This window comes from Thalassophryne amazonica, chromosome 10, assembly GCF_902500255.1.
Source record: "Thalassophryne amazonica chromosome 10, fThaAma1.1, whole genome shotgun sequence".
Lineage (NCBI taxonomy): Eukaryota > Metazoa > Chordata > Actinopteri > Batrachoidiformes > Batrachoididae > Thalassophryne > Thalassophryne amazonica.
In genome coordinates, this window is record NC_047112.1 from 6,094,292 (window position 1) to 6,121,167 (window position 26,876).

General features: G+C 42.2%; 1 protein-coding gene across 1 annotated transcript in view; it reads right to left on the reverse strand.

Moving 5' to 3' along the window:
* trmt1l (tRNA methyltransferase 1-like) overlaps window positions 1-26,876 on the reverse strand; it is a 36,167-nt gene that overhangs the window by 2,391 nt on the left and 6,900 nt on the right. Inside the window, exons 3-12 of the mRNA XM_034179357.1 lie at window positions 24,260-24,322; window positions 18,558-18,671; window positions 12,142-12,206; window positions 7,392-7,548; window positions 7,010-7,130; window positions 6,822-6,901; window positions 5,168-5,411; window positions 3,555-3,767; window positions 3,285-3,475; window positions 712-787 (exon numbers count right to left, since the gene is read on the reverse strand). Coding sequence (XP_034035248.1) covers window positions 712-787; window positions 3,285-3,475; window positions 3,555-3,767; window positions 5,168-5,411; window positions 6,822-6,901; window positions 7,010-7,130; window positions 7,392-7,548; window positions 12,142-12,206; window positions 18,558-18,671; window positions 24,260-24,322 — 1,324 coding nt within the window. The remainder of the gene's footprint in view (window positions 1-711; window positions 788-3,284; window positions 3,476-3,554; window positions 3,768-5,167; window positions 5,412-6,821; window positions 6,902-7,009; window positions 7,131-7,391; window positions 7,549-12,141; window positions 12,207-18,557; window positions 18,672-24,259; window positions 24,323-26,876) is intronic.

Sequence of the window (26,876 nt, forward strand, 5' to 3'; positions counted from 1 at the left end):
AAACCTCCTCTTTGTCCTCCCTCTTCATCTCCTGCCTGGTGGCTCCATCCTCAGCATCCTTCTCTCTATATACCCTTGGTCCCTGCTCTACACATGTCCAAACCATCTCAATCTCACCTCTCTGATCAATTTTGTCTCCAAACCATCCTACCTGTGCTGTCCTGCCGATATGTTCATTTCTAATCCTGTCGAGCCGCGTCACATGAGCCACATAGCTGGTCTCACTACTGTCTAGTAGACTTTCCCCTTCACTCTTGCAGATATTTTTTTGTCACAAATCCCTCCTGCCATCTTTCTCCACCCTGCCTGCACTCTCTTCTTCACCTCTCTACCACACTCTCCATTACTTTGGACAGCTGACCCCAAGTATTTAAGCTTGTGTACCTTCACCACCTCTGCTCCTTTCAACTGAACCATCCCACTGCCCTCACAGGCATGTTCTCAGTGTTCCTCCTGCTTACTTTCATTCCCCTTCTTTCCATTATGTACCTCCACCTCTCCAGACTTTGTCATAATATTTCCCAAAACTCCACATCTGCCTCATCAGAACTCCCCTGAACCTGGCTCATCTCCTTCCTCAGGGCTGTCTACTTTGATAACAAACTGTTTGTGTTCAGAAGCACCTGACCACATGCACAGATGATCTTCTACTTTGTGGCTGAATGCTGTGTTTATTTGTGCTGAGGTAAACAGTAGAACTGTAAACTTTACCATAATGGTCCCAGCTGGACTGCAGTCTTTCCCGGCAGACTCCCGTGACAGTTACAGGGCAGTTTGTCTGTAAGAACTAAAGAACACAAACAGCATCACATCACGTTGTTCTGGTGTTTGTTAATGTCAGACCATCAGTCCTGCTGGAACTCTGACTGTGGAACCATGGGCATGTTACTGGAGCTGGATCAAAAAACAAACATGACCAGACAATATGACTCCGCAATATCTCTCGTAAAAACAAAAAGAAAAAAAACCTTTTCCTTTTCACTCGTGACTTGTTCACACTCAATCCTGAAAGCACCTCCAAGTCTGAACTGTTGGGTTACTGAAAAAGGAGAATGGAACAGTGCAGAATTAAGGAGCTCACTCAAGGGCAACTTCACGGTGGTTATGAGGACAGCACAGCTGGGGAAATCAACTTAACGACCCTCCAGTTATGAGCACACGATCAGAGTTTTTCAGTTACTCAGAGCTATGTGCAATACTGTCAACATCTTGTGCAAGCGTCTTCAGTCAATTTACATAAACACGTTGTGCTCACGGTTCTCTGTAAAAAAGTTTCTGCGAAGGCTCTCAGTTGTCCAGGTGGTTTCCATAGTAGAGAAGCTTGAATCTTCGACTGGACTGGGTTGCTTGACACGAGGACGTTTCGCTTCAAATCGCAGAAGCTTCCTCAGCTAAAATTCTTGCTCTGGTAGTCTGACTTCTGTCTTGACTCTTGTAGAGAAGAATAAACAGAAGCCAAAAAAGCTGGAGTTTTAAACCTAACCAGACCCCTCCTACCGAGAGGCAGACTGCTATAGGCTAGTAACTAAACAATAGCTCTAATTAGCACCTAATGTGCTCTAGTTAGCACCCTCCTAATGACAGGGCAGCTGCCTTCCTAATGATGGGACAGACGACTCTCCTGATGACGTGAATGACTCATTACCATGACAAAGTGCAGAAGTCCCAGAGAACAAAGAGACCAGATAGACAGGAGACGGAGACAAGAAGAAGAGGAGTGTCTCTCCCTTATTTAGCAGGAGTAGGGGAAAAACTACAGAGGATCTTCAGACAGCACAAAATCCCAGTTTACTTTAAACCTGTTAACACCTTGAGACAGAAATTAGTTCACCCTAAGGACATGATCCCTAGTTACAAACAGAGCAATGTAGTGGATTCTATCAGATGTCAGGAAAACTGTAACGAACACTACATAGGTGAAACGAAGCAACCTTTACACAAAAGGCTATACCAGCACCGCAGAGAGCGCGCCAGTGGACCTCAGTCTGCAGTTCATCTCCACCTTAAAGACACTAACCACACATTTGAGGACAAGGAAGTTAAAATATTAACCAGAGAGAAGAAATGGTTTGAGAGAGGGTCAAGGAGTCATTCTTTGTGAAACGTTTGAAACCCAGCCTCAACCAGGGAGGGGGTCTGAGGCACGCTTTGTCCCGTTTACAATGGGGTACTCAGGTCAAAGGAGTTTCAGTCTTTTGTTCATGGTAATGAGTCATTCATGTCATCATGAGAGTCATCCGTCCCATCATTAGGAGGGCAGCTGCCCTGTCATTAGGAGGGTGCTAACTAGAGCACATTAGGTGCCAATTAGAGCTATTGTTTAGTCACTAGCCTATAGCAGTCTGCCTCTCGGTAGGAGGGGTCTGGTTAGGTTTAAAACTCCAGCTTTTGTAGCTTCTCTTTATTCTTCTCTGCAAGAGTCAAGACAGAAGTCAGACTACCAGAGCAAGAATTTTAGCTGAGGAAGCTTCTGTGATTTGAAGCAAAACGTCCTCGCGTCAAGCAACCCAGTCCAGTCAAAGATTCAAGCTTCTGTACTTCTCTGTTAAAAGAAAGAAAAAAAAAAGAAGAAGCAATGTTTACTGTTTCGGCACTCTGGCAAAAAAAAAAAAAATTCCTTTGAGATGAATAAAGTTCTTATTGCTGCTCACAGATTTTCACCTGTTTTCTAAGCTTAGCTTCTACTACTCTTTCCCATAACTTCATGCTGTGGCTGATCAGCTTTATGCCTCTGTAGTTATTGCAGCTCTGCACATCAACCTTGTTCTTAAAATTAATAATTTGGACACTTTGTCTCCACTCCTCAGGCATCCTTTCACTTTCCAAGATTTTTATTTAGCAATCTGGTTAAAAACTCCACTGTCATCTCTCCTAAACATTTCAATGCCTCCACTGGAATGTCATCTGCATCTGGGCCATCTCTCTCTCTCTCTCTCTCTGTCTCTCTCTCCATTCATCAGCTCCTCAGAATACTCCCTCCACCTTCTCGACACACTTTCCTTGCTTGACAGCTTCATCACCCAAACCTGCTGCAAATCTGAAGCAACATTCATTAAAAGATGATTTGTTAAAACATTTCAAATGCATCTGCATTGTTTAGCATTTTGTGACTTTCAGTCTATTACACTATTTTTTCCAGTCATAGATTTTTATTGTGAAACCAATATTGTGCATCTTCTGCTGTGCAGACAGCGGACTCTAACATCACCTAACTGAGGACAGCAGAGAGTGTGCGCATTTTGCATATGTACACGAGTGAAAAACCAAAGTCGCCATTTACTCACCGTCCACCATGTGTCCATGACTGAGGAAAACTCGCTCCTCACACCACTGACAGTGGAGAAGTCTTTGCAACCTCTTGGCTGCCTCGTCTGCCTGGGATGGACCTCTGAGGACTCTCACCACCACCAGAACAAAATGCTCTAACGCCACCGCCATCAACACCTCGATGCCTTTGTTACAGCGGGCTGCTGCTCTGCAGAGAATGCCAACACAGAGTGAGAAATCAGGAAGCTGCATCGGTTCCCACATTACTGTTATGAGATCAGGGGTACCTGGCAATCGTGGCGACTACCATACGTGCAGCCAGCTCTTTGTAGTACTCCGTCCGTACGATGTGACAGCCGTAGTGGCGCAGGGTGACGTTGGGTGACTTGGCGTACAGGGAGCCCGTGTCTGTGGACGTCACAGACACGATTCCCAGATTCCGGACATTTCGGAATGCTGCATCCAAGTAATTGACCGACGTACCGAACGGGTCCAAGTGACTGTGAGAGCAAAGAGATTACATACTGTGAATAATACTACAGATTTTTTAACACCTGTCCATTTTAGTGAGCTAATCTGTTTTATTTGTTTCACTTTTTATTTATTTTGTTTTCACCAAATAATTTGTTTTAATGGAAACAGTCATGTTTTTCAACCGGGGCTCTATTTTCACATTTTTGGGTGGATCTTTTCATGATTTTAACTGATGGAGTATTTCTTCAGAATCCAAACACTGTCACAGACTAAACATCTGCATAAGGAAATTGTAAAACGCAAGCGTAGACCAATTATGATGACAAAAAAAAAAATGTCACACTGCAAAGAAGGGCCTGATTGAATAAAATCACATATATTCATACATATACTTGTCTGGGTCCAGGCGGTAGACCAAACAGCTCAAACCGCACTTTCCTATCCCCAGCAAAGTCCTCTAACTCTTCCTGGTTGATCCTGAGGTGCTGTGTTAAATCTAATCCCTCCAGCGTGTGCTGGGTCTTCCCCAGTGTCCCCTTTCATTTGGATGTGCCTGGAAGACCTCCACAGTGAGAAGACCGGGGGCATCCTCAACAGATGCCCAAACCATCTCAACTGGCTCCTTTCAACGTGACGAAGCAACTGTACTCAGAGTCCCTCTCAGAGAGTCCAGGCCCAATCTGTCTGTCAATCTCAGGCTCCAACGTGCACCCACTCATGAACAAGATTCCAAGGTACTTAAACTTCTCCACTTGAGGCAATCGTTTCCCCCTGACCCAGAGGGGACAACCCACCCTTTTCGGACAGAAGACTATGGCTCCAGATCCAAGTTGCTTCACACTCATCCTCAAACCTGCTGGGTGAGTATCAGAAGTCACTGTCAGATGAAGCCAACAGAACCACATCATCCGCAAAAAGTAGATCCTATTTAACGATTGCTAAATTGCGAGTGCTTTCCAAACTTTTATGGGTAGGGGTGGAGACTGTTTTGAAGTTGACTCACTAAGTGCGCACATGGCAGCGGGCGGTAACATGACATGGGCAGCACATATGAGGTTTGTCATGGGAAGTGAGCAGTGTTTAAGGTTTACTTAAACTTACAGTTTAAGGGGACGATCCCTGTATTTTTTGAGGTGCTTGAAATGGAGCAATAGCTCCAGCTGGTGGACACAGACCATTAATGTAGGTACCATAGAATTTCACCAAAAGTTCAAGTAAGTTTATGTTTATATAAGTCCATAAATTCTCATATTTTACAAGCCGAAAAGTTGACCAATTACCAATACAAATGATTATTTTCATGTGATCAATAAACTCACTCATATCAGTCCTCTCAAAGTCTAAATTCACTGTCATAACTCATCACAGATTAAATAAACAGTAAAATGAATTAGAAGACAAAACATTTCCACATGTGCATACGTACATGTAATCAAAGGAACGCAGATGCATGATGACGTTGGCGTCCATCTTGGTGACCTCCACTGTCGCGATGGGCACGCCCTGGACTTCCTGGGCGGCTCCGTCAGGATCCCAGGAGCCGCGGTCTACCTGGATGTGGTTGAGCTGGCAGTTCTCTCTGATCATTTTCACACATGCTTCGTTGATGTCCGTTATGGTGACCCTGACCGCGTTACGAAGGTGTTTGGCCCACTGGAGCCCCATGATGCCTGAGCACATGCAGATGGTTGATACATTATTAATCATTTGGTTTCTAAAGTTGGTTAACATAATTGGCATTTTAGTTTTAATTGAAAAAGTACATTCATTTCTCTAAAGTTGTCTTTCAATTAAATCTACGTTTCCCTCTGTTGAGCAACAAATTTCCCTGGAATCAAGTTACAAAGAAAACATTAAGTTTTTATGAGCGCCGCCTCTGAGTGGCTGGACGTGGCGTTATTAGAATATGAGCTAATACGAGTTATGGATATTCCACAAGGCACCAACTCGCCGCAGCGTCAGCTGGAGAGGTGAGACAGTATTTAGCGGTGTATGAACTGCGGTCTGGTCCTGAACGGGAAGAAGAACCTGATGCTGCACAGCCGAGATGTCAGCTGACTATTTCAGGATGGGACGCTCGTGCTACAGCCCTGTCATTGGTCAGCACTTAGCCTGCGTATTTCTTTGCAAAGACCAGATCAGGGTCAGGGTTCAGCCAACAGCACAGACATGAGGGTGGCGACAGACGTGAGCTGGCAGTCACATGACCAACAGCTGATGGAGAAAATATTCTTTGATGAACAACTGGATATCCTGAAGGTCAACGCAGAGTCTTTGCGCTCCTCGACTCTAGGTGCTGGAGGGAAATCGTCTTGCTGGAAGCACGGCGCCATCAGATCACAGCTGATATCTGTCACATGACGCATGTCACAAAGGCACATCAGCAGGGCAGGTGGCTCTGTGACACAGGAGTTAAACAACCAATATATAGACCAGTCCTGAGACAAGACACTTCATCTACTTTGGCCAAATCCACCGAGCTGAAAATGGATTCTGAAGAATTTCATCTTCTTGTCTCCTTAATATCATCCACTTATGACTGTGTCCTCTGCCTCTGAGACCAAGAAGAGCTTTTGAAGTCATGAGGTTCCTGGACAGAGATGTCTGGTGACGCATGAGAATGAAGTAGCATCCTACCTCAGTGAGTGGCTGTACGATGTTGAGTCCAACCAGTGATGTTGAGTATATGATCTCTTTTTGAGGCCTCCTTGGGTACCACTGGATCAGGAACATTAGCACCAACATTTTGACCTTGTGGTGCATTTTTTTCTGGACCCCAGCAGCTTAAGAAGTCCATGGACACGCCCACATTTCCCCTGTTTGCAGCAGACAGCAGCTGATTACTTTCAGGAGGCACCTGTCATCAGCGTGTGTGGTTGCCATCCAGGACTGGGGTCGTTCTGCAGTGTGGTGCATGTAACACCGAACCATGACCTTTAGCTGCTCATCAGCACAACACTAAAATAGATTTATTTTTTGAAATCCTTTTCATTTCCTACTAAATATTTGTGTGGAGGCTGATATAGTCAGTCGAGGTGTTTTTTTTTTGTGTTTTTTTTTTTTTTCCACCATTTTCTCACCTGTGGCTCCAAAAGCATCCAGACACTCCAGTGGGCTTCTCTCGTCGGCCAGAACAGCCAGCGAACAGAACACCAACTGCCTGAATCACAGACACCAGCGTGAACCAACAGACAACATGAATTATGACGCAAAGACGACACATCTGGAGCGTTACCGAGTCAGTCCTCATTTTTACGATGCCACTCACCTGTTGTTTTTCATCTTGCGGTTAAAAAATGTGTCCGTTTTCTGTGGTGTAGTGTGGTTGGGGAGCAGCTGGACATTGGTTCCAAGCTCTTTCATGATTTCGTAGGTCTGACCTGAGGGAGCTGCTGACAATAAAAAGAGATGAGTTCAGTATGTGGACATGGTTCCTGTCCTGCAACACTGTGCACTTCAGATTTTAGACACACAACACCAGCAACAGAAGTACTTTGGTGCTACATGGTTTTTATGCAAATAAACATTCTTTTTTTCCCCAAAAATTAAGTTTCTAAATAACAATAACTCAAATAAAGTTCAACATAGGACAACACATCATCATGTAATAATATCCCAATTCTAAAAACTATGATGGTCTCGGTTTTTACCGGGTTCTTCAAACGGCACGTCTGAGCCACCTGAGTAGCTGGCCTCTGTCTCTCCTTTGTTGACGTGACGTTTCAGGTGGTTGACCATGTCAATCTTACGGGCGATGGTGACGAAACACACGACACAGTGGTAGTGAGCAGCGTGTCGCCCACACGACTGTACAAGCCCCCCAAAAAAGAAGAAAAAAAAGAGAGAAAGAAAGAAAGGACACATATTTAAATGTATTTTTTTTAAATGTTCCATTTAGTTTGAGGTGTGGGAATGGTCTGTGTTGTGGTGGATAAATGATCTTAGACCTGACCTTTTACTTCAGAATGATACATCATAAATTTCCATAATAAAAAAAGTAATTAACCCTTTAACACCTGAATATATATAGCTGTATATAAAAAATGTTTTGTGTGTGTTTTTGCCTTTAAGTAGATGGTAAATAATGTTGAGATTATTAATTTCACTTTTACACAAAAAATAAATAGTAATTTTGGTAATGACTTTATGTTATGTTATAATAATAATAATAATAATGGTATGTTGCAAATTTGCGACAATGGGCATACTGGTCAATTTGGTATGTTGCATATTTGAGTCAAATATTGTAGCATATATGCGACAATAGGCGTTAAGGGGTTAACGATAAATGATCAAATAATCTAACAAATGAACTGTAGAATTATAAAATTATAAAATGTGCAAAAATAAATAAAACTTTGCTCAAAATTACGCTTGAAAAACTGCAACGCAACTATGAGAAACATTTGAGCCACAAGTTGCTTGTGCAAACACTTTAATTTACCTTAAATTGATTAAACAGTGACCTCTAGTGACTGTAAAAAAATGCTCAACAGTGCAAAACAAAAAATGGTTAATTTCTTGTCTCATGTTTTGATTTGACGACACGATTTCATGTTTCACTCATGTTTTGTTTTTCAGCTGAACCCCTAACGTGACCGTTTTTGAAGTCTGGGACATCGTGCAGACGGACTTCAACTGAGTCCTTCGGACAGTTACAGCAAATCTGTGGCCAGGGTTCACAAACTGGGCATTTCTGTGGAGTCTTAAACCCTTGCAGGAGTCTCAAGCACTTTCCCACAAGAACATTCTACAGCACCAGTATTTGACCACCATACTAGAACCAGAACACAGGAACTTGTAACCCCTGACATTTTGCAAAGTCAATTCCGCCATTGTTGCCAGATCCATGGTGACTGTTGCAGTCCTTGGAACAAACGCTTCCATTACCACAGGGTCATCCTGGGCATGTTGTTAAACTGAATCTGGAACTGTTGTGGTCCATCTTGCAGATAATTTTCCTTGTTAGGGGTTGTGGCCAACTGGAACAAGGCCGACACCGGAAAAAAAACCCTTCTTTCTGCACTCTAGGAGGAACTCAGTTGCTGGTTGCCACTTGAGGACACGACACACATTATGAAGGGGATGGGAGAAAACTGATCCTCATCCCTGGAAAAGAAGAAGTCACTCCAGAGCACAAGGGTGCAGTTTCTGAATGTGACACCTGGTGCAGTACCAAGGGATTGCCCACTGCGCAGCAGCATACATGTCCAAACTCAACGCATCTTGTGCATCAGCACCTGGAACATCCTTTATCTCAGCAAAAGGACCACCATGCCTGTTGGTGAGGGGGTCGGAACGCGGCGTATTAGGGTGGCAGTGCTCTCGGAGATCCTCAGACCTGGAGGATGTTTTGGTCTGGTCAGTCTAGGGTGGCGTACCATGTGAGTGACACATGGGCTCCTTTGACACAACAAAATCATTTGACTCATATTTTACATATGAGAAATCATGCCTGTTGCCATGGCTAAACAAAATGTGATGAGACTGCAAACCCAAATATTAAATCTCCCCGTCAGTCATATTCCGGTGAAGGACTTTAAAATTTAAAACTGCAGAAGTAACGTCATCAGGAAGTGAGAGCAATATAATTTAAATTTATTTTCATTTATATAGCACCAAATCACAACAAAGTTGCCTCAAGGTGCTTCACACAAATAAGGTCTAACCTTACTAACCCCCAGAGCAGCAGTGGTAAAGAAAAACTCCCCCTGAGGAAGAAACCTCAAGCAGGCCAGACTCAAAGGGGTGACCCTCTGCTTGGGCCATGCTACAGACATAAATTACAGAACAATTCACAAAACAAATATACAGGAAATGCTGTTGAGCACAGAACAGGAGGGTCTCCGGCACAACTACCACACCCATCTCTGGATGGAGCTTCACCTTAAACAGAGAGAAAACAGCATTAAACAACAAGAAAAACAGAAGAGATACTAAGGTGATCGCCGGCCACTAGCCCTAAGCTTCATTAAAAGACCCAGAATTTAGGTAAAGTTGAGGCCGCGGCACGCTCCGTTTACTAATAAAATTATTTAAAACAGTAAAAAGCGTAGAACTATACTATACCAGTATGCTAGCAATACGAAAGGGAAAATAAGTGCATCTTAAGTCTGGATTTGAAAGTCTGTACAGAATCTGACTGTTTTTCCAATACACTAGGGTCAAGATTAGGTTTCTTAAGTAATGGTTTAATCACTGCAGATTTGAAACATTTAGGAACAGATCCAGAAGTTAAAGAAAGATCAATAATTTCCAGCACAGTTGGCCCAAGAGTGGGCCACAGGTCCTTAAACAGTTTTGTTGGTATAGTATCAAATAAACAGGTTGTGCTTTTTGTTTGACATTACAAGTTTTGTCAGCATGCCTAGTGAGATATTCTCAAATTCTGTAAATTTAGGTAATATCTCAGTAGTGGCGCCCACCTCAATAGCAGGGTGTAGTGGCTGGGTTAAGGCATGCCGGGATATGTTTAACCTGATGTCTTCTATTTTCTTCTCAAAGTAATCCAGGAAATCTTGTGCTGTAAAAGGAGAGAGAACTACAGGTGGTTGTCCATGAATAAGTGTTGCCACCTTGTTGAGCAAGAACTTTGAGTTATGCTTGTTTTTGTTGATCAAATCAGAGTAATAGGTCCGCTTTGTAGCCAATAATGCATGCTTATAGTCTAAGATAGCATCACACCACACAAGGTGGAATACTTCTATTTCTGAACTATGCCATTTCCGTTCTAGACCTCTAGCCTTATGCTTGAGGTCATGCAGGTAATCACTGAACCAAGGTGACTGTGTTTTGGGGGAGTGCGGTTTTAACACAGGTGGCGAGTGTAGTTTTGAGCACTGCGTTTAAACTATCCACAAGACTGTCTATTTGTCAAATGTGAAGCTAAGACATCAGGCAGTCTAGCTTCGAGTTCAGTCTTAGTTGAGGAGTTGATGCATCGCCGTAGTGATATATAAGGTTGTTGTTCCACTAAACATGGCAGTGAAACTAAACTTAATAAGTGAGTGATCAGAGACCACTGATGTAAGAGGCATGATGTCAATATTCATGACAGCAATACCACGTGCAAGAACCAAATCCAGGGTATTTCCACTAATGTGCGTTGAGTGCTGAATGCATTGCTGAAATCCTAATGCATCCACAATTTCTATAAATGATTTGCAGAGGGGATCAGAAGGCTTATTTATATGAATGTTAAAGTCTCCAATGATCAGAATGTTATCTGCTCAAGTTGACAAGTTAGAGATAAACGCACCAAATTCATCTAAGAATTCAGAATATGGGCCAGGAGGCCAATATACAGTGACAAAGTAATACGGCTGATTTTTTATTCTTCTGACTTTGGCAATGCGTAATATCCTGAGCAGAGCGGCAAATCAGATGCTCAAACGAGTTATATTTGTGACCCCCAACAGCTAATAAGCTAAACCTAGATTTATAAATAAGAGCAACACCCCCGCCTTGCTTCACATCATGAGGGACGTGACTAAATGTGTATGCCGGTGGGCAAGCCTCATTTAAGGGGAGGATAGCTGTAGGTTTAAGCCAGGTTTCACATAACCCAATCATATCTAAGCGATGATCAATAATTAGATCACTGATAAACAATGATTTTGAGGATAGTGATCTTACGTTAATGAGACCCAGACTAAGGACCTCAGTGGGGTTGACAGTTGAACTGTTTGGGTTTAGGGGTGGTTCCAGAGGAGCATATATAAGATGCCTATAAGTAGGTTTAGGTTTGAGACATTCTACGCGCGTTGTAGACAGAGTCTATGTCCTGAGTCTCTGTAGAGTCTATCCTGTCCTTTTTAGTTTGTTCTAGACAATGTAAGCTTTTCGATGTTATCCATATATTGCCATTTTGTTCAGTAGTATTGACTGTCACATGCAGGATTCCTCAAATACCTGCAACTGTGTGTATATACATACATGCTAAAAGTTTTTTTTCACCGTCTACAATGTCACATCACTTAACTTTACGTAGTGTTTCTGAACACCTCACATTTTTTGACCAATGCACATTGCAATTTTTTTTTGGGGGGGGGGGGGGGTGAGTATCACTGGATCTTAAGATGTTCACAGGGAACGGCTGGTACAACTATAGTTCTTCATATCATCACAGTACATGTTACAGTTTCAGCTGCATGTGCAGAAATTAAAGATGTGAGATGAATTCAAGTAAACACGGTTATTCTGCTTACATCTGAAAATACACGCAGGTCAGCCATTACCCTCTAAAACCCTAAAGTGGGGTGAAAATATCCACAAAAAATATCAACATGAGCGTAAAGCCGCCCTCTGCTAGAATGTTCCAGAGGAAACACTGAAAATGGCACAAACAGGTAGGTGGGCGTGGCCCAACCACAAGGTGGTTTTCGGTGGTTAACACCATACCTGATCTCCACTCAGGCCAGTCTTCAGCTGTCTGCAGGGCAGGTGACAGATACACATCCTGTGACCTGTGAAAGGTAACAGGTCAAAGGTCAAGCAGAGGAAAACCACAGTGCCTCACGCCCTATGACTGCTGGGATTTTTTTTAAATTTAACCAGGTTACAAGGGAGACCTGGACAATTTAAAGTTTCCAATCCATCTAACCTGCATGTCTTTGGATGTGGGAGGAAGCCGGAACACCCGGAGGAAACGCACACAAACATGGGGAGAACATGCAAACTCCACACAAAAAGGCCACAGGTGGGAATCAATCCCATGACCTTCTTAGTGTAGAAAAGGCCCCAAGTTAGGATGTAGAATGTTTATGATGTGATGTTTGTAGATGTAGTGTTGGTCGGCTCATACAGGAGCACACCCTCTGCTGGTTATATAGTGTAACTGACGGCATTCTGTCAAATGAAAGTGCGTGCTCCGGTGACTCAGCAGAGTGAGCAATTAAGGAAGAGCAACTAGTTAACGGCGTGACAAGTGATCTGTGCATGGATCAATCAATCAATCAATCAATTTTTTTTATATAGCGCCAAATCACAACAAACAGTTGCCCCAAGGCGCTTTATATTGTAAGGCAAGGCCATACAATAATTATGTAAAACCCCAACGGTCAAAACAACCCCTGTGAGCAAGCACTTGGCTACAGTGGGAAGGAAAAACTCCCTTTTAACAGGAAGAAACCTCCAGCAGAACCAGGCTCAGGGAGGGGCAGTCTTCTGCTGGGACTGGTTGGGGCTGAGGGAGAGAACCAGGAAAAAGACATGCTGTGGAGGGGAGCAGAGATCGATCACTAATGATTAAATGCAGAATGGTGCATACAGAGCAAAAAGAGAAAGAAACAGTGCATCATGGGAACCCCCCAGCAGTCTACGTCTATAGCAGCATAACTAAGGGATGGTTCAGGGTCACCTGATCCAGCCCTAACTATAAGCTTTAGCAAAAAGGAAAGTTTTAAGCCTAATCTTAAAAGTAGAGAGGGTGTCTGTCTCCCTGATCTGAATTGGGAGCTGGTTCCACAGGAGAGGAGCCTGAAAGCTGAAGGCTCTGCCTCCCATTCTACTCTTACAAACCCTAGGAACTACAAGTAAGCCTGCAGTCTGAGAGCGAAGCGCTCTATTGGGGTGATATGGTACTACGAGGTCCCTAAGATAAGATGGGACCTGATTATTCAAAACCTTATAAGTAAGAAGAAGAATTTTAAATTCTATTCTAGAATTAACAGGAAGCCAATGAAGAGAGGCCAATATGGGTGAGATATGCTCTCTCCTTCTAGTCCCCGTCAGTACTCTAGCTGCAGCATTTTGAATTAACTGAAGGCTTTTTAGGGAACTTTTAGGACAACCTGATAATAATGAATTACAATAGTCCAGCCTAGAGGAAATAAATGCATGAATTAGTTTTTCAGCATCACTCTGAGACAAGACCTTTCTGATTTTAGAGATATTGCGTAAATGCAAAAAAGCAGTCCTACATATTTGTTTAATATGCGCTTTTAATGACATATCCTGATCAAAAATGACTCCAAGATTTCTCACAGTATTACTAGAGGTCAGGGTAATGCCATCCAGAGTAAGGATCTGGTTAGACACCATGTTTCTAAGATTTGTGGGGCCAAGTACAATAACTTCAGTTTTATCTGAGTTTAAAAGCAGGAAATTAGAGGTCATCCATGTCTTTATGTCTGTAAGACAATCCTGCAGTTTAGCTAATTGGTGTGTGTCCTCTGGCTTCATGGATAGATAAAGCTGGGTATCATCTGCGTAACAATGAAAATTTAAGCAATACCGTCTAATAATACTGCCTAAGGGAAGCATGTATAAAGTGAATAAAATTGGTCCTAGCACAGAACCTTGTGGAACTCCATAATTAACTTTAGTCTGTGAAGAAGATTCCCCATTTACATGAACAAATTGTAATCTATTAGACAAATATGATTCAAACCACCGCAGCGCAGTGCCTTTAATACCTATGGCATGCTCTAATCTCTGTAATAAAATTTTATGGTCAACAGTATCAAAAGCAGCACTGAGGTCCAACAGAACAAGCACAGAGACGAGTCCACTGTCCGAGGCCATAAGAAGATCATTTGTAACCTTCACTAATGCTGTTTCTGTACTATGATGAATTCTAAAACCTGATTGAAACTCTTCAAATAGACCATTCCTCTGCAGATGATCAGTTAGCTGTTTTACAACTACCCTTTCAAGAATTTTTGAGAGAAAAGGAAGGTTGGAGATTGGCCTATAATTAGCTAAGATAGCTGGGTCAAGTGATGGCTTTTTAAGTAATGGTTTAATTACTGCCACCTTAAAAGCCTGTGGTACATAGCCAACTAACAAAGATAGATTGATCATATTTAAGATCGAAGCATTAAATAATGGTAGGGCTTCCTTGAGCAGCCTGGTAGGAATGGGGTCTAATAAACATGTTGATGGTTTGGATGAAGTAACTAATGAAAATAACTCAGACAGAACAATCGGAGAGAAAGAGTCTAACCAAATACCGGCATCACTGAAAGCAGCCAAAGATAACGATACGTCTTTGGGATGGTTATGAGCAATTTTTTCTCTAATAGTTAAAATTTTGTTAGCAAAGAAAGTCATGAAGTCATTACTAGTTAAAGTTAATGGAATACTCAGCTCAATAGAGCTCTGACTCTTTGTCAGCCTGGCTACAGTGCTGAAAAGAAACCTGGGGTTGTTCTTATTTTCTTCAATTAGTGATGAGTAGAAAGATGTCCTAGCTTTACGGAGGGCTTTTTTATAGAGCAACAGACTTTTTCCAGGCTAAGTGAAGATCTTCTAAATTAGTGAGACGCCATTTCCTCTCCAACTTACGGGTTATCTGCTTTAAGCTGCGAGTTTGTGAGTTATACCACGGAGTCAGGCACTTCTGATTTAAAGCTCTCTTTTTCAGAGGAGCTACAGCATCCAAAGTTGTCTTCAATGAGGATGTAAAACTATTGACGAGATACTCTATCTCCCTTACAGAGTTTAGGTAGCTACTCTGCACTGTGTTGGTATATGGCATTAGAGAACATAAAGAAGGAATCATATCCTTAAACCTAGTTACAGCGCTTTCTGAAAGACTTCTAGTGTAATGAAACTTATTCCCCACTGCTGGGTAGTCCATCAGAGTAAATGTAAATGTTATTAAGAAATGATCAGACAGAAGGGAGTTTTCAGGGAATACTGTTAAGTCTTCTATTTCCATACCATAAGTCAGAACAAGATCTAAGATATGATTAAAGTGGTGGGTGGACTCATTTACTTTTTGAGCAAAGCCAATAGAGTCTAATAATAGATTAAATGCAGTGTTGAGGCTGTCATTCTCAGCATCTGTGTGGATGTTAAAATCGCCCACTATAATTATCTTATCTGAGCTAAGCACTAAGTCAGACAAAAGGTCTGAAAATTCACAGAGAAACTCACAGTAACGACCAGGTGGACGATAGATAATAACAAATAAAACTGTTTTTTGGGACTTCCAATTTGGATGGACAAGACTAAGAGACAAGCTTTCAAATGAATTAAAGCTCTGTCTGCGTTTTTGATTAATTAATAAGCTGGAATGGAAGATTGCTGCTAATCCTCCTCCTCGGCCCGTGCTACGAGCATTCTGACAGTTAGTGTGACTCGGGGGTGTTGACTCATTTAAACTAACATATTCATCCTGCTGTAACCAGGTTTCTGTTAGGCAGAATAAATCAATATGTTGATCAATTATTATATCATTTACCAACAGGGACTTAGAAGAGAGAGACCTAATGTTTAATAGACCACATTTAACTGTTTTAGTCTGTGGTGCAGTTGAAGGTGCTATATTATTTTTTCTTTTTGAATTTTATGCTTAAATAGATTTTTGCTGGTTGTTGGTGGTCTGGGAGCAGGCACCGTCTCTACGGGGATGGGGTAATGAGGGGATGGCAGGGGGAGAGAAGCTGCAGAGAGGTGTGTAAGACTACAACTCTGCTTCCTGGTCCCAACCCTGGATAGTCACGGTTTGGAGGATTTAAGAAAATTGGCCAGATTTCTAGAAATGAGAGCTGCTCCATCCAAAGTGGGATGGATGCCGTCTCTCCTAACAAGACCAGGTTTTCCCCAGAAGCTTTGCCAATTATCTATGAAGCCCACCTCATTTTTTGGACACCACTCAGACAGCCAGCAATTCAAGGAGAACAGGCGGCTAAACATGTCACTCCCGGTCCGATTGGGGAGGGGCCCAGAGAAAACTACAGAGTCCGACATTGTTTTTGCAAAGTTACACACCGATTTAATGTTAATTTTAGTGACCTCCGATTGGCGTAACCGGGTGTCATTACTGCCGACGTGAATTACAATCTTACCAAATTTACGCTTAGCCTTAGCCAGCAGTTTCAAATTTCCTTCAATGTCGCCTGCTCTGGCCCCCGGAAGACAATTGACTATGGTTGCTGTTGTTGCTAACTTCACATTTCTCAAAATAGAGTCGCCAATAACCAGAGTTTGATCCTCGGCGGGTGTGTGGTCGAGTGGGGAAAAACGGTTAGAAATGTGAACGGGTTGGCGGTGTACACGGGGCTTCTGTTTAGAACTACGCTTCCTCCTCACAGTCACCCAGTCAGCCTGCTTGGGATCTGCCAGGGGGGAACTAACGGCGGCTAAGCTACCTTGGTCCGCACCGACTACAGGGGCCTGGCTAGCTGTAGAATTTTCCACGGTGCGGAGCCGAGTCTCCAATTCGCCCAGCCTGGCCTCCAAAGCTACGAATAAGCTACACTTATTACAAGTACCATTACTGCTAAAGGAGGCCGAGGAATAACTAAACATTTCACACCCAGAGCAGAAAAGTGCGGGAGAGACAGGAGAAGCCACCATGCTAAATCGGCTAAGAGCTAGTAGCTACGCTAACCTAGCGGATTCCTAAAAACACGCAAAGTGAATAATTTAGAGGTGATTCAGCAGAAGGAGTGCTTTAGTTAAGGCACGTAAAGATTACACTGGGAAACAAATCGTAATCTAGATAACTAGATCAATCTAACTGCGCAGATTAAACAGCTAACAGATACAGAAAAACACCGCTGTGCTCCGGAACAGGAAGTGATACAATACCGCAGTGAGAGCCAACCACCAGTAGAGGCAAGCATGGATGAAATATCAAATATTGTTGATATAGTGTGTTTATGTTGCTGCAGCTGTAGATTATTTCTGCTGCTCTAATGTGTAGTTTTAGCACTCGCCATGTGCTCACTGTTTAAGCTAGTTGTAGCATTTAGCTTGCCTGCCTCTGAGCGACTGTATGTCATGTGTAATGTTATTGTTATCACTCTGGCTCATTAGGGTAGTGTTTATAAGGAGTGTTAGATTGCTGTTGTTATATAATTGTGTTATGTGTGTGTTAATATGCTAATAAGTCAGGTGAAGTATGTTTTGGGGCTGAGATAGTGGGGATAACAGGCCAATGGAGATGCGATAATTTCAGTACTTCTTTTATTCTGTTTATTGGAGATTAAGCGATTCATCCTTTATTCATTGGTGTATTGTGTTTTAATTGCTGTAGAAAACCGCATGACCATATTGCCTGCAAAGGAGAAAATAAACCACCCGAACCATCCATCACTCTCCTCTTTATTTGGACCATCTGGAAGTTTGGCCTTAAGTGGTGTTCTGGCCGACACCCTGGTGTGAATTTGTGATAACCCCTGAACTAACTCCAGATACAGTATATGCCCAGTGTCTCCACTACACTTAGTGTGAGGGGCATCAGTGCTAACCACTAAGCCACCGCGCTGCCCGTAAGCTCCAGCTGCCCATGACCCTTAATTGGAGTAAGCAGTTGAAGATGAATGAGTGAGTGTCTGTGACAACACAAAACGTCAAAGGAATGTGGAAGCAACTTTACTGCCAAAACATAAAAAAAAAAAAAAAAAACCCTCGCATGGTGAAGCAATCACAAATGTCTACAGCAGCCCGGGTACCCTGCTGGTTATGGTTATATTTTTACTATCATTACTACAAAATAAACTGTCTTGAAAATAAGTCTTCATAAGTGGACAGTCACCCACATTAACAAAGTAACAGAGAAGAACTTTCACACATCTAAACTCAAGTCTCCTGCATGTCTTTTGGTAAACTATCTGAAACTTAATTTCATTTCCTAAATAAGTAAAGTTCTTCCAAAATAAAAGCCACCATGAAGCCTGGAAATTTTATGTATCCATTCCACAATGTTTCTAAATAAAACTATGTGTAAAAGCAGTATTTTTAGTTTGTCCAATTATTTATGGTGTCTGAAAATAGAGCTGTAATTCCTCAATGGTTAATGTGATTTTATATATATCCACTGTGTCTGTCCGAATGACTTTACCAAAGGATCTCCAGACTACTACCTTCAAACTCAGCATAGACTTTCCAGTGAAGATTCTGCAGGTGCCGGCGAAGCTTGTGGCTGTAGCACGCTTTAAACTTCTCCTCAGGACACAAAGGACACGACTTTCGCCCAGCTGGAAAGAAAATACACAAAAATATGCATTGGGATCACCTGAGAAAAGACAAAACTAGACAGGAGTAAAAGGAGATTTGGCATAATGTGAAAAGAAGTGGCAAAGAAAAAGGCACATACCAACCTGTACATGAATTAAACACTAAAGAAGGAGAAAAACACTTGTACCAATTGGCCAAACAAAGCAACCGAGCTGCATGGAAAGGATGAGCAGCAGGTTTGGGTAACAAAAGGATACAGATGGGAATGTGCTGACAAGTGAGGAGAGTGTGTTGAGAAGGTGGAGTGAGTATTTTGAGGAACTGATGAATGAAGAAAATGAGAGGAAGAAAAGGCTGGATGATGTGGAGAGAGTAAATCAGTGCAAGAGATTAGTAAGGATGAAGTGAGGGCAGCTATGAAGAGGATGAAGAGTGGAAAGGGAGTTGGTCCAGATGACATTCCAGTTGAGGCATGGAAATGTTTAGGAGAGATGGCAGTGGAGTTTCTAACCAGACTGTTTAATAAAATCTTGGAAAGTGAGAGGATGCTTGAGGAGCAGTGTGCTGGTTCCTATTTTTAAGAACAAGAGCTGCAGTAACTACAGAAGGATTAAATTGATCAGCCACAGAAGACTACTGGTTTTGTATGAGGAAGTCTGGAGTGGCAGAGATGTAAGCACTTTGAGCTTCTGATGAAGATGGAAAAGCATTATATAAATGCAGTCCATTTATCATTTATGTGAGGGTGGTGCAGGATATGTTTGCAAATGACACTGTAATCTGTAGTGAGAGTAGAAAGCAGTTGCACATGAACCTGGAGAGGTGGAGATATGCTCTGGAGAGAAGAGGAAATAAGTTATCCTGAATTTTTAATATTTACGTGAATAATTTAAGCATATTGTTAAATATGACTGCACTTGGTGGATCATTGGGTAGTAGAAGATGGAATTTTTATGCAGATGATCTTTGTCAGGTTTATCAAGTGATGCAACAATTGTTATCAGTATGTGAAGGATTTAGTCTGCACCATGACCAAAAGGGGTCAAAACACTGGATGGTACACTTTTGTAATATGATGATACACTACAGTCTGTAACAAAAGCTAAATACCTTGGCGTATGGCTAAAAGCTGATGGATTTATGGACAGTGACTGGACGAGGCAGTAAAGGCAAATTTACACCCAAACAAATCCATTACTCAAGAAATTTCATAAGTGCTCCTACGATATTAAATGTATGTTGTTCAGGACCTCAATATGTTGTTCTCCTTTTTGGTTCCAGACTTCTGTCGCAGTTATGAAATACTCACATCGTCCTCTAGATGGTGACAAAAGATGCTCACATGTGCAGCACAATCTCCACTGTTTATTCATTTCAGAAGTTAACCTCTGGCTAAAATAAGATGGGCTGAGAGCCAAAAATCAACTTACAGATGTGTCCCTGACCTTATGGGAAATTACTTGTGTATAAAGCAAAACATAATGGGCTTCCAGGCGATATTAAAAAAAATGTTTTGTGACAGAGGGGGACCACAATAGCGTTAAACTAAAAAAACAAAAAACAAAAAAAAAAAACACTCTTTTTCCAAACAATTATGAAGACTGTGTATTTCAGTTTGTGGGGTTGATTTATGGAATGGCTCGAAAGAATTGCAGAGAAGCACTTTAAAAAAAATGTACAGAAGGAACAGTTCACGAAGTATGGAGATGAGCAGGTTCACAATGAATGACGGAATTATGTTTGTATAAATATTTCTGATTCTTTATATAATTGTTGGACTTATTTATTTTATTGTTTATTTTTCAGCAATGTATAGTTATTGGACTGTACAACCCCTGGCAAAAATTATGGAATCACCGGCCTCGGAGGATGTTCATTCTGTTGTTTAATTTTGTAGAAAAAAAGCAGAAAACGGACATGACACAAAACTAAAGTCATTTCAAATGGCAACTTTCTGGCTTTAAGAAACACTATAAGAAATCAAGAAAAAAAGATTGTGGCAGTCAGTAACGGTCACTTTTATAGACCAAGCAGAGGAAAAAATTATGGAATCACCCTGTACATTTCCATCCCCAAAACTAACACCTACATCAAATCACATCTGCGCATTGACCCTATGTCATGAAATTGACCCTATGTGTCTTTTTGCAAGGAATGTTTTCACAGTTTTTGCTCTATGGCAAGATGCATTATCATCTTGAAAAATAATTTCATCATCCCCAAACATCAGAAAAGTGTCCAAAATATCAACGTAAACTTGTGCATTTATTGATGATGTAATGACAGCCATCTCCCCAGTGCCTTTACCTGACATGCAGCCCCATATCATCAATGACTGTGGAAATTTACATGTTCTTTTCAGGCAGTCATCTTTATAAATCTCATTGGAACGGCACCAAACAAAAGTTCCAGCATCATCACCTTGCCCAATGCAGATTCGAGATTCATCACTGAATATGACTTTCATCCAGTCATCCACAGTGCACGATTGCTTTTCCGTAGCCCATTGTAACCTTGTTTTTTTCTGTTTAGGTGTTAATGATGGCTTTCGTTTAGCTTTTCTGTATGTAAATCCCATTTCCTTTAGGCGGTTTCTTACAGTTCGGTCACAGACGTTGACTCCAGTTTCCTCACATTCGTTCCTCATTTGTTTTGTTGTGCATTTTTGATTTTTGAGACATATTGCTTTAGGTTTTCTGTCTTGACGCTTTGATGTCTTCCTTCGTCTACCGGTATGTTTGCCTTTAACAACCTTCCCATGTTGTTTGTATTTGGTCCAGAGTTTAGACACAGCTGACTGTGAACAACCAACATCTTTTGCAACATTGCGTGATGATTTACCCTCTTTTAAGAGTTTGATAATCCTCTCCTTTGTTTCAATTGACATCTCTCGTGTAGGAGCCATGATTCATGTCAGTCCACTTGGTGCAACAGCTCTCCAAGGTGTGATCACTCCTTTTTAGATGCAGACTAACGAGCAGATCTGATTTGGTGCAGGTGTTAGTTTTGGGGATGAAAATTTACAGGGTGATTCCATAATTTATTCCTCAGAATTGAGTGATTCCATATTTTTTTCCTCTGCTTGGTCTAAAAAAAAGTAACCGTTAGTGACTGCCACAATCTTTTTTTCTTGATTTCTTACAGTGTTTCTTAAAGCCAGAAAGTTGCCATTTGAAATGACTTTAGTTTTGTGTCATGTCTGTGATCTGCTTTATTTCTACAAAATTAAACAACAGAATGAACATCCTCCGAGGCCGGTGATTCCATAATTTTTGCCAGGGGTTGTAAATAGTTTGGATTTATGTGGTGATGTAAATGTCATTTATTTGTCATTTATATATACTCAACAAAAATATAAATGCAACACTTTTGGTTTTGCTCCCATTTTGTATGAAATGAACCCAAAGATCTAAAACTTTTTCCACATACACAATATCACCATTTCCCTCAAATATTGTTCACAAACCAGTCTAAATCTGTGATAGTGAGCACTTCTCCTTTGCTGAGATAATCCATCCCACAAGTGTGCCATATCAAGATGCTGATTAGACACCATGATTAGTGCAAAGGTTTGCCTTAGACTGCCCACAATAAAAGGCCACTCTGAAAGGTGCAGTTTTATCACACAGCACAATGCCACAGATGTCGCAAGATTTGAGGGAGCGTGCAATTGGCATGCTGACAGCAGGAATGTCAACCAGAGCTGTTGCTCGTGTATTGAATGTTCATTTCTCTACCATAAGCCGTCTCCAAAGGCATTTCAGAGAATTTGGCAGTACATCCAACCAGCCTCACAACCGCAGACCACGTGTAACCACACCAGCCCAGGACCTCCACATCCAGCATGTTCACCTCCAAGATCGTCTGAGACCAGCCACTCGGACAGCTGCTGAAACAATCAGTTTGCATAACCAAAGAATTTCTGCACAAACTGTCAGAAACCGTCTCAGGGAAGCTCATCTGCATGCTCGTCATCCTCATCGGGGTCTCGACCTGACTCCAGTTCGTCGTCGTAACCGACTTCAGTGGGCAAATGCTCACATTCGCTGGCGTTTGGCACGTTGGAGAGGTGTTCTCTTCACGGATGAATCCCGGTTCACACTGTTCAGGGCAGATGGCAGACAGCGTGTGTGGCGTCGTGTGGATGAGCGGTTTTCTGATGTCAATGTTGTGGATCGAGTGGCCCATGGTGGCGGTGGGGTTATGGTATGGGCAGGCGTCTGTTATGGACGAAGAACACAGGTGCATTTTATTGATGGCATTCTGAAAGCACAGAGATACCGTGACGAGATCCTGAGGCCCATTGTTGTGCCATACATACAAGAACATCACCTCATGTTGCAGCAGGATAATGCACGGCCCCATGTTGCAAGGATCTGTACACAATTCTTGGAAGCTGAAAATGTCCCAGTTCTTGCATGGCCGGCATACTCACCGGAGATGTCACCAATTGAGCATGTTTGGGATGCTCTGGACTGGCGTATACGACAGCGTGTACCAGTTCCTGCCAATATCCAGCAACTTCGCACAGCCATTGAAGAGGAGTGGACCAACATTCCACAGGCCACAATTGACAACCTGATCAACTCTATGCGAAGGAGATGTGTTGCACTGCATGAGGCAAATGGTGGTCACACCAGATACTGACTGGTATCCCCCCCCCAATAAAACAAAACTGCACCTTTCAGAGTGGCCTTTTATTGTGGGCAGTCTAAGGCACACCTGTGCACTAATCATGGTGTCTAATCAGCATCTTGATATGGCACACCTGTGAGGTGGGATGGATTATCTCAGCAAAGGAGAAGTGCTCACTATCACAGATTTCGACTGGTTTGTGAACAATATTTGAGGGAAATGGTGATATTGTGTATGTGGAAAAAGTTTTAGATCTTTGAGTTCATCTCATACAAAATGGGAGCAAAACCAAAAGTGTTGCGTTTATATTTTTGTTGAGTGTATGAATAGTGAGAAGGGGGAGGAGTCTACAAGTGTTTACTTCTTCCGACTCCGTTTTAAGCATTTATTCCTGGTTGACATTTTTTTTGTGAATGTTTTTTTCCTTTGTGTTTTCTTTTCTTTGTTTTAAATAAATTCAATTCATTCTTTCATTCAAGGATGCTGAGGATGGAGCCACCAGGCAGGAGGAGAAGGCGGCCAAAGAGGAGGTTTGTGGATGTTCTGAGGGAGGACATGCAGGCGGTTGGTGTGACAGAGGACGACACCGAGGACAGGATGAGATGGAGAAAGTTGATCTGTTGTTGCGCCCCCTAATGGGAGCAGCCGAAAGAAGAAGCAGAAGAAGTCATCGTATATACGCACAATAACAATAAATGCACTTCTTCCCCTTTCTGTGTTTAACACGCACCCTGCACATGAACGCAAAACTGCATCAAGACTTATGGAACTATTTCTTCATAAACAAGTTACAATAAATCTGTGTTTCACACCACAATTCAATGGTGTGAAACACAGATTTATTGTGACTTATAGAAGATGTGCAGCGGTTCATGTGCGTGCTGAACCGTGCACAGTGGCCCGTACACATCGTGGATCAATTATAGTCCATTACACTACTTTTACTAATACTGAATGGAATAAGTCATCTTACCACCATTGAGGTCAACCAGCATCTCCAGACCCTCCAGGCTGGTTTGGATGGAGATGTGTCTCTCTGTAAAACATCATTTTATTCATTCACCACATTATCACCTAAACAGAATTTTTTTGTAAATTTTCATACTTTTATCCAAAAGTTGATGCCTGAAATTCACCAACAGCAATGCTTTTATACAAACTGCTGACATACACATCAGGACCCTCATTTGTCAAACGTCACGGTTTGGTATGAGTTCAGTAACTTTAATCTGTGATCAGCGGAGCTGCTATCAGACACTTTAGCGCCGTGACATAAAGTGTGAATGTAATTTTTTTTTCATGAAATGTGTATGAACTGATAAATCTCGTCATTCACGTTGGGATGATTTTTACTGCGCAGCGCGTTACGTGTGTTGGGTTTTTTTGCGACGTGTACAGCCAGACTCCCTTCAATATTTTTCCCATTTTACATTTGTTTGTGTTTTGCACAAATGATGGCATCTCATAAAACCTCACTCTGTACAGATTTCAAATCTGTGCGCAGCGCCGCAATTCAGCGGTTATCTTATCTGTGAAATTTTAATCGAATGCATATGAAACAACTTTTGTCATAAGTTGGTGGCATCTAAACTCAAATGCAGGCTGATTTCATCCAGACACACTGATTCAACTACAGATGTGGCATCAGTAAGTTTTCACTTTTATGTTCATATTTTGGAAGAAAAAGGTAAATTAACCAATTCCATTTATATTTTTATGTTGAGAATCATATTCCAAAGTTTCAGATTGGAGTAATCTTGTCGCTCGTTTCAATTGGCTGGTTCGCCGTTTCCTCCATTCGACTCACGTCACAGTCACACACAACAGGCTGAGGGGTGTGGCCACACCTTTTACACAGAATATGAAACTAGAGTAACACACAGCCTGTGGACATGAGATGTCAGTGACTGACGGAAACAAATAAGCACATGTGTATAATCACACTGTGCAGTCGTACCGAACCATACGGTTTGGTACAAATACATGCATTGTGACACCCTCTATATACATATACGAGGTCTGTCCGTAAAGTATAGGTCCTTTTTATTTTTTTCAAAAACTATATGGATTTCATTCATATGTTTTTACGTCAGACATGCTTGAACCCTCGTGCGCATGCGTGAGTTTTTCCACGCCTGTTGGTGACGTCATTCGCCTGTGAGCACTCCTTGTGGGAGGAGTCGTCCAGCCCCTCGTCGGAATTCCTTTGTCTGAGAAGTTGCTGAGAGACTGGCGCTTTGTTTGATCAAAATTTTTTCTAAACCTGTGAGACACATCTAAGTGGACATGGTTCGAAAAATTAAGCTGGTTTTCAGTGAAAATTTTAACAGCTGATGAGAGATTTTGAGGTGATTCTGTCGCTTTAAGGACTTTTCACGGTGCGAGACGTCGCGCAGCGCTCTCAGGCAGCGTCATCAGCCTGTTTCAAGCTTAAAACCTCCACATTTCAGGCTCTGTTGATCCAGGACGTCGTGAGAGAACAGAGAAGTTTCAGAAGAAGTCGGTTTCAGCATTTATCCGGATATTCCACTGTTAAAGGAGATTTTTTTAATGAAAGACGTGCGGGCGGATTGCAGCGTCGGCTCGCAGCCGCCGCGACGCTCCGTCACAGGAAAAACACCTCTGCTGGAAGCCTTAAGGACAAGTTGGAACATCTCCAGCTGATAAACAATTTCTCATATACTCACTCCACTGAAAGCCATCAAAAGCCAACTGGATTTTAACAAATGGTTATCAACACGGAGGTGTTTTTCCTGTGCCGCCGCGCCGCGTCGGCTGCGTCCCGACGCGCAGACCCGTCCGCACGTCTTTCATTAAAAAAATCTCCTTTAACAGTGGAATATCCGGATAAAATGCTGAAACCGACTTCTTCTGAAACGTCTCTGTTCTCTCACAACGTCCTGGATCAATAGAGCCTGAAATGTAGAAGTTTTAAGCTTGAAACAGGCTGATGACGCCGCCTGAGAGCGCTGCGCGATGTCTCGCACCGTGAAAAGTCCTTAAAGCGACAGAATCACCTCAAAATCTCTCATCAGCTGTTAAAATTTTCACTGAAAACCAGCTTAATTTTTCGAACCATGTCCACTTCGATGTGTCTCACAGGTTTAGAAAAAATTTTGATCAAACAAAGCGCCAGTCTCTCAGCAACTTCTCAGACAAAGGAATTCCGACGAGGGGCTGGACGACTCCTCCCACAAGGAGTGCTCACAGGCGAATGACGTCACCGACAGGCGTGGAAAAACTCACGCATGCGCACGAGGGTTCAAGCATGTCTGACGTAAAAACATATGAATGAAATCCATATAGTTTTTGAAAAAAATAAAAAGGACCTATACTTTACAGACAGCCCTCGTACACACACACACACACACACACACACACACACACACACACACACACACACACACACACACACACACACACATACACACACACACACACACACATATACACACACACACACACACACACATATACACACACACACACACACACACATATACACACACACACACACACACATATACACACACACACACACACACATATACACACACACACACACACACACACACACACACATATATACA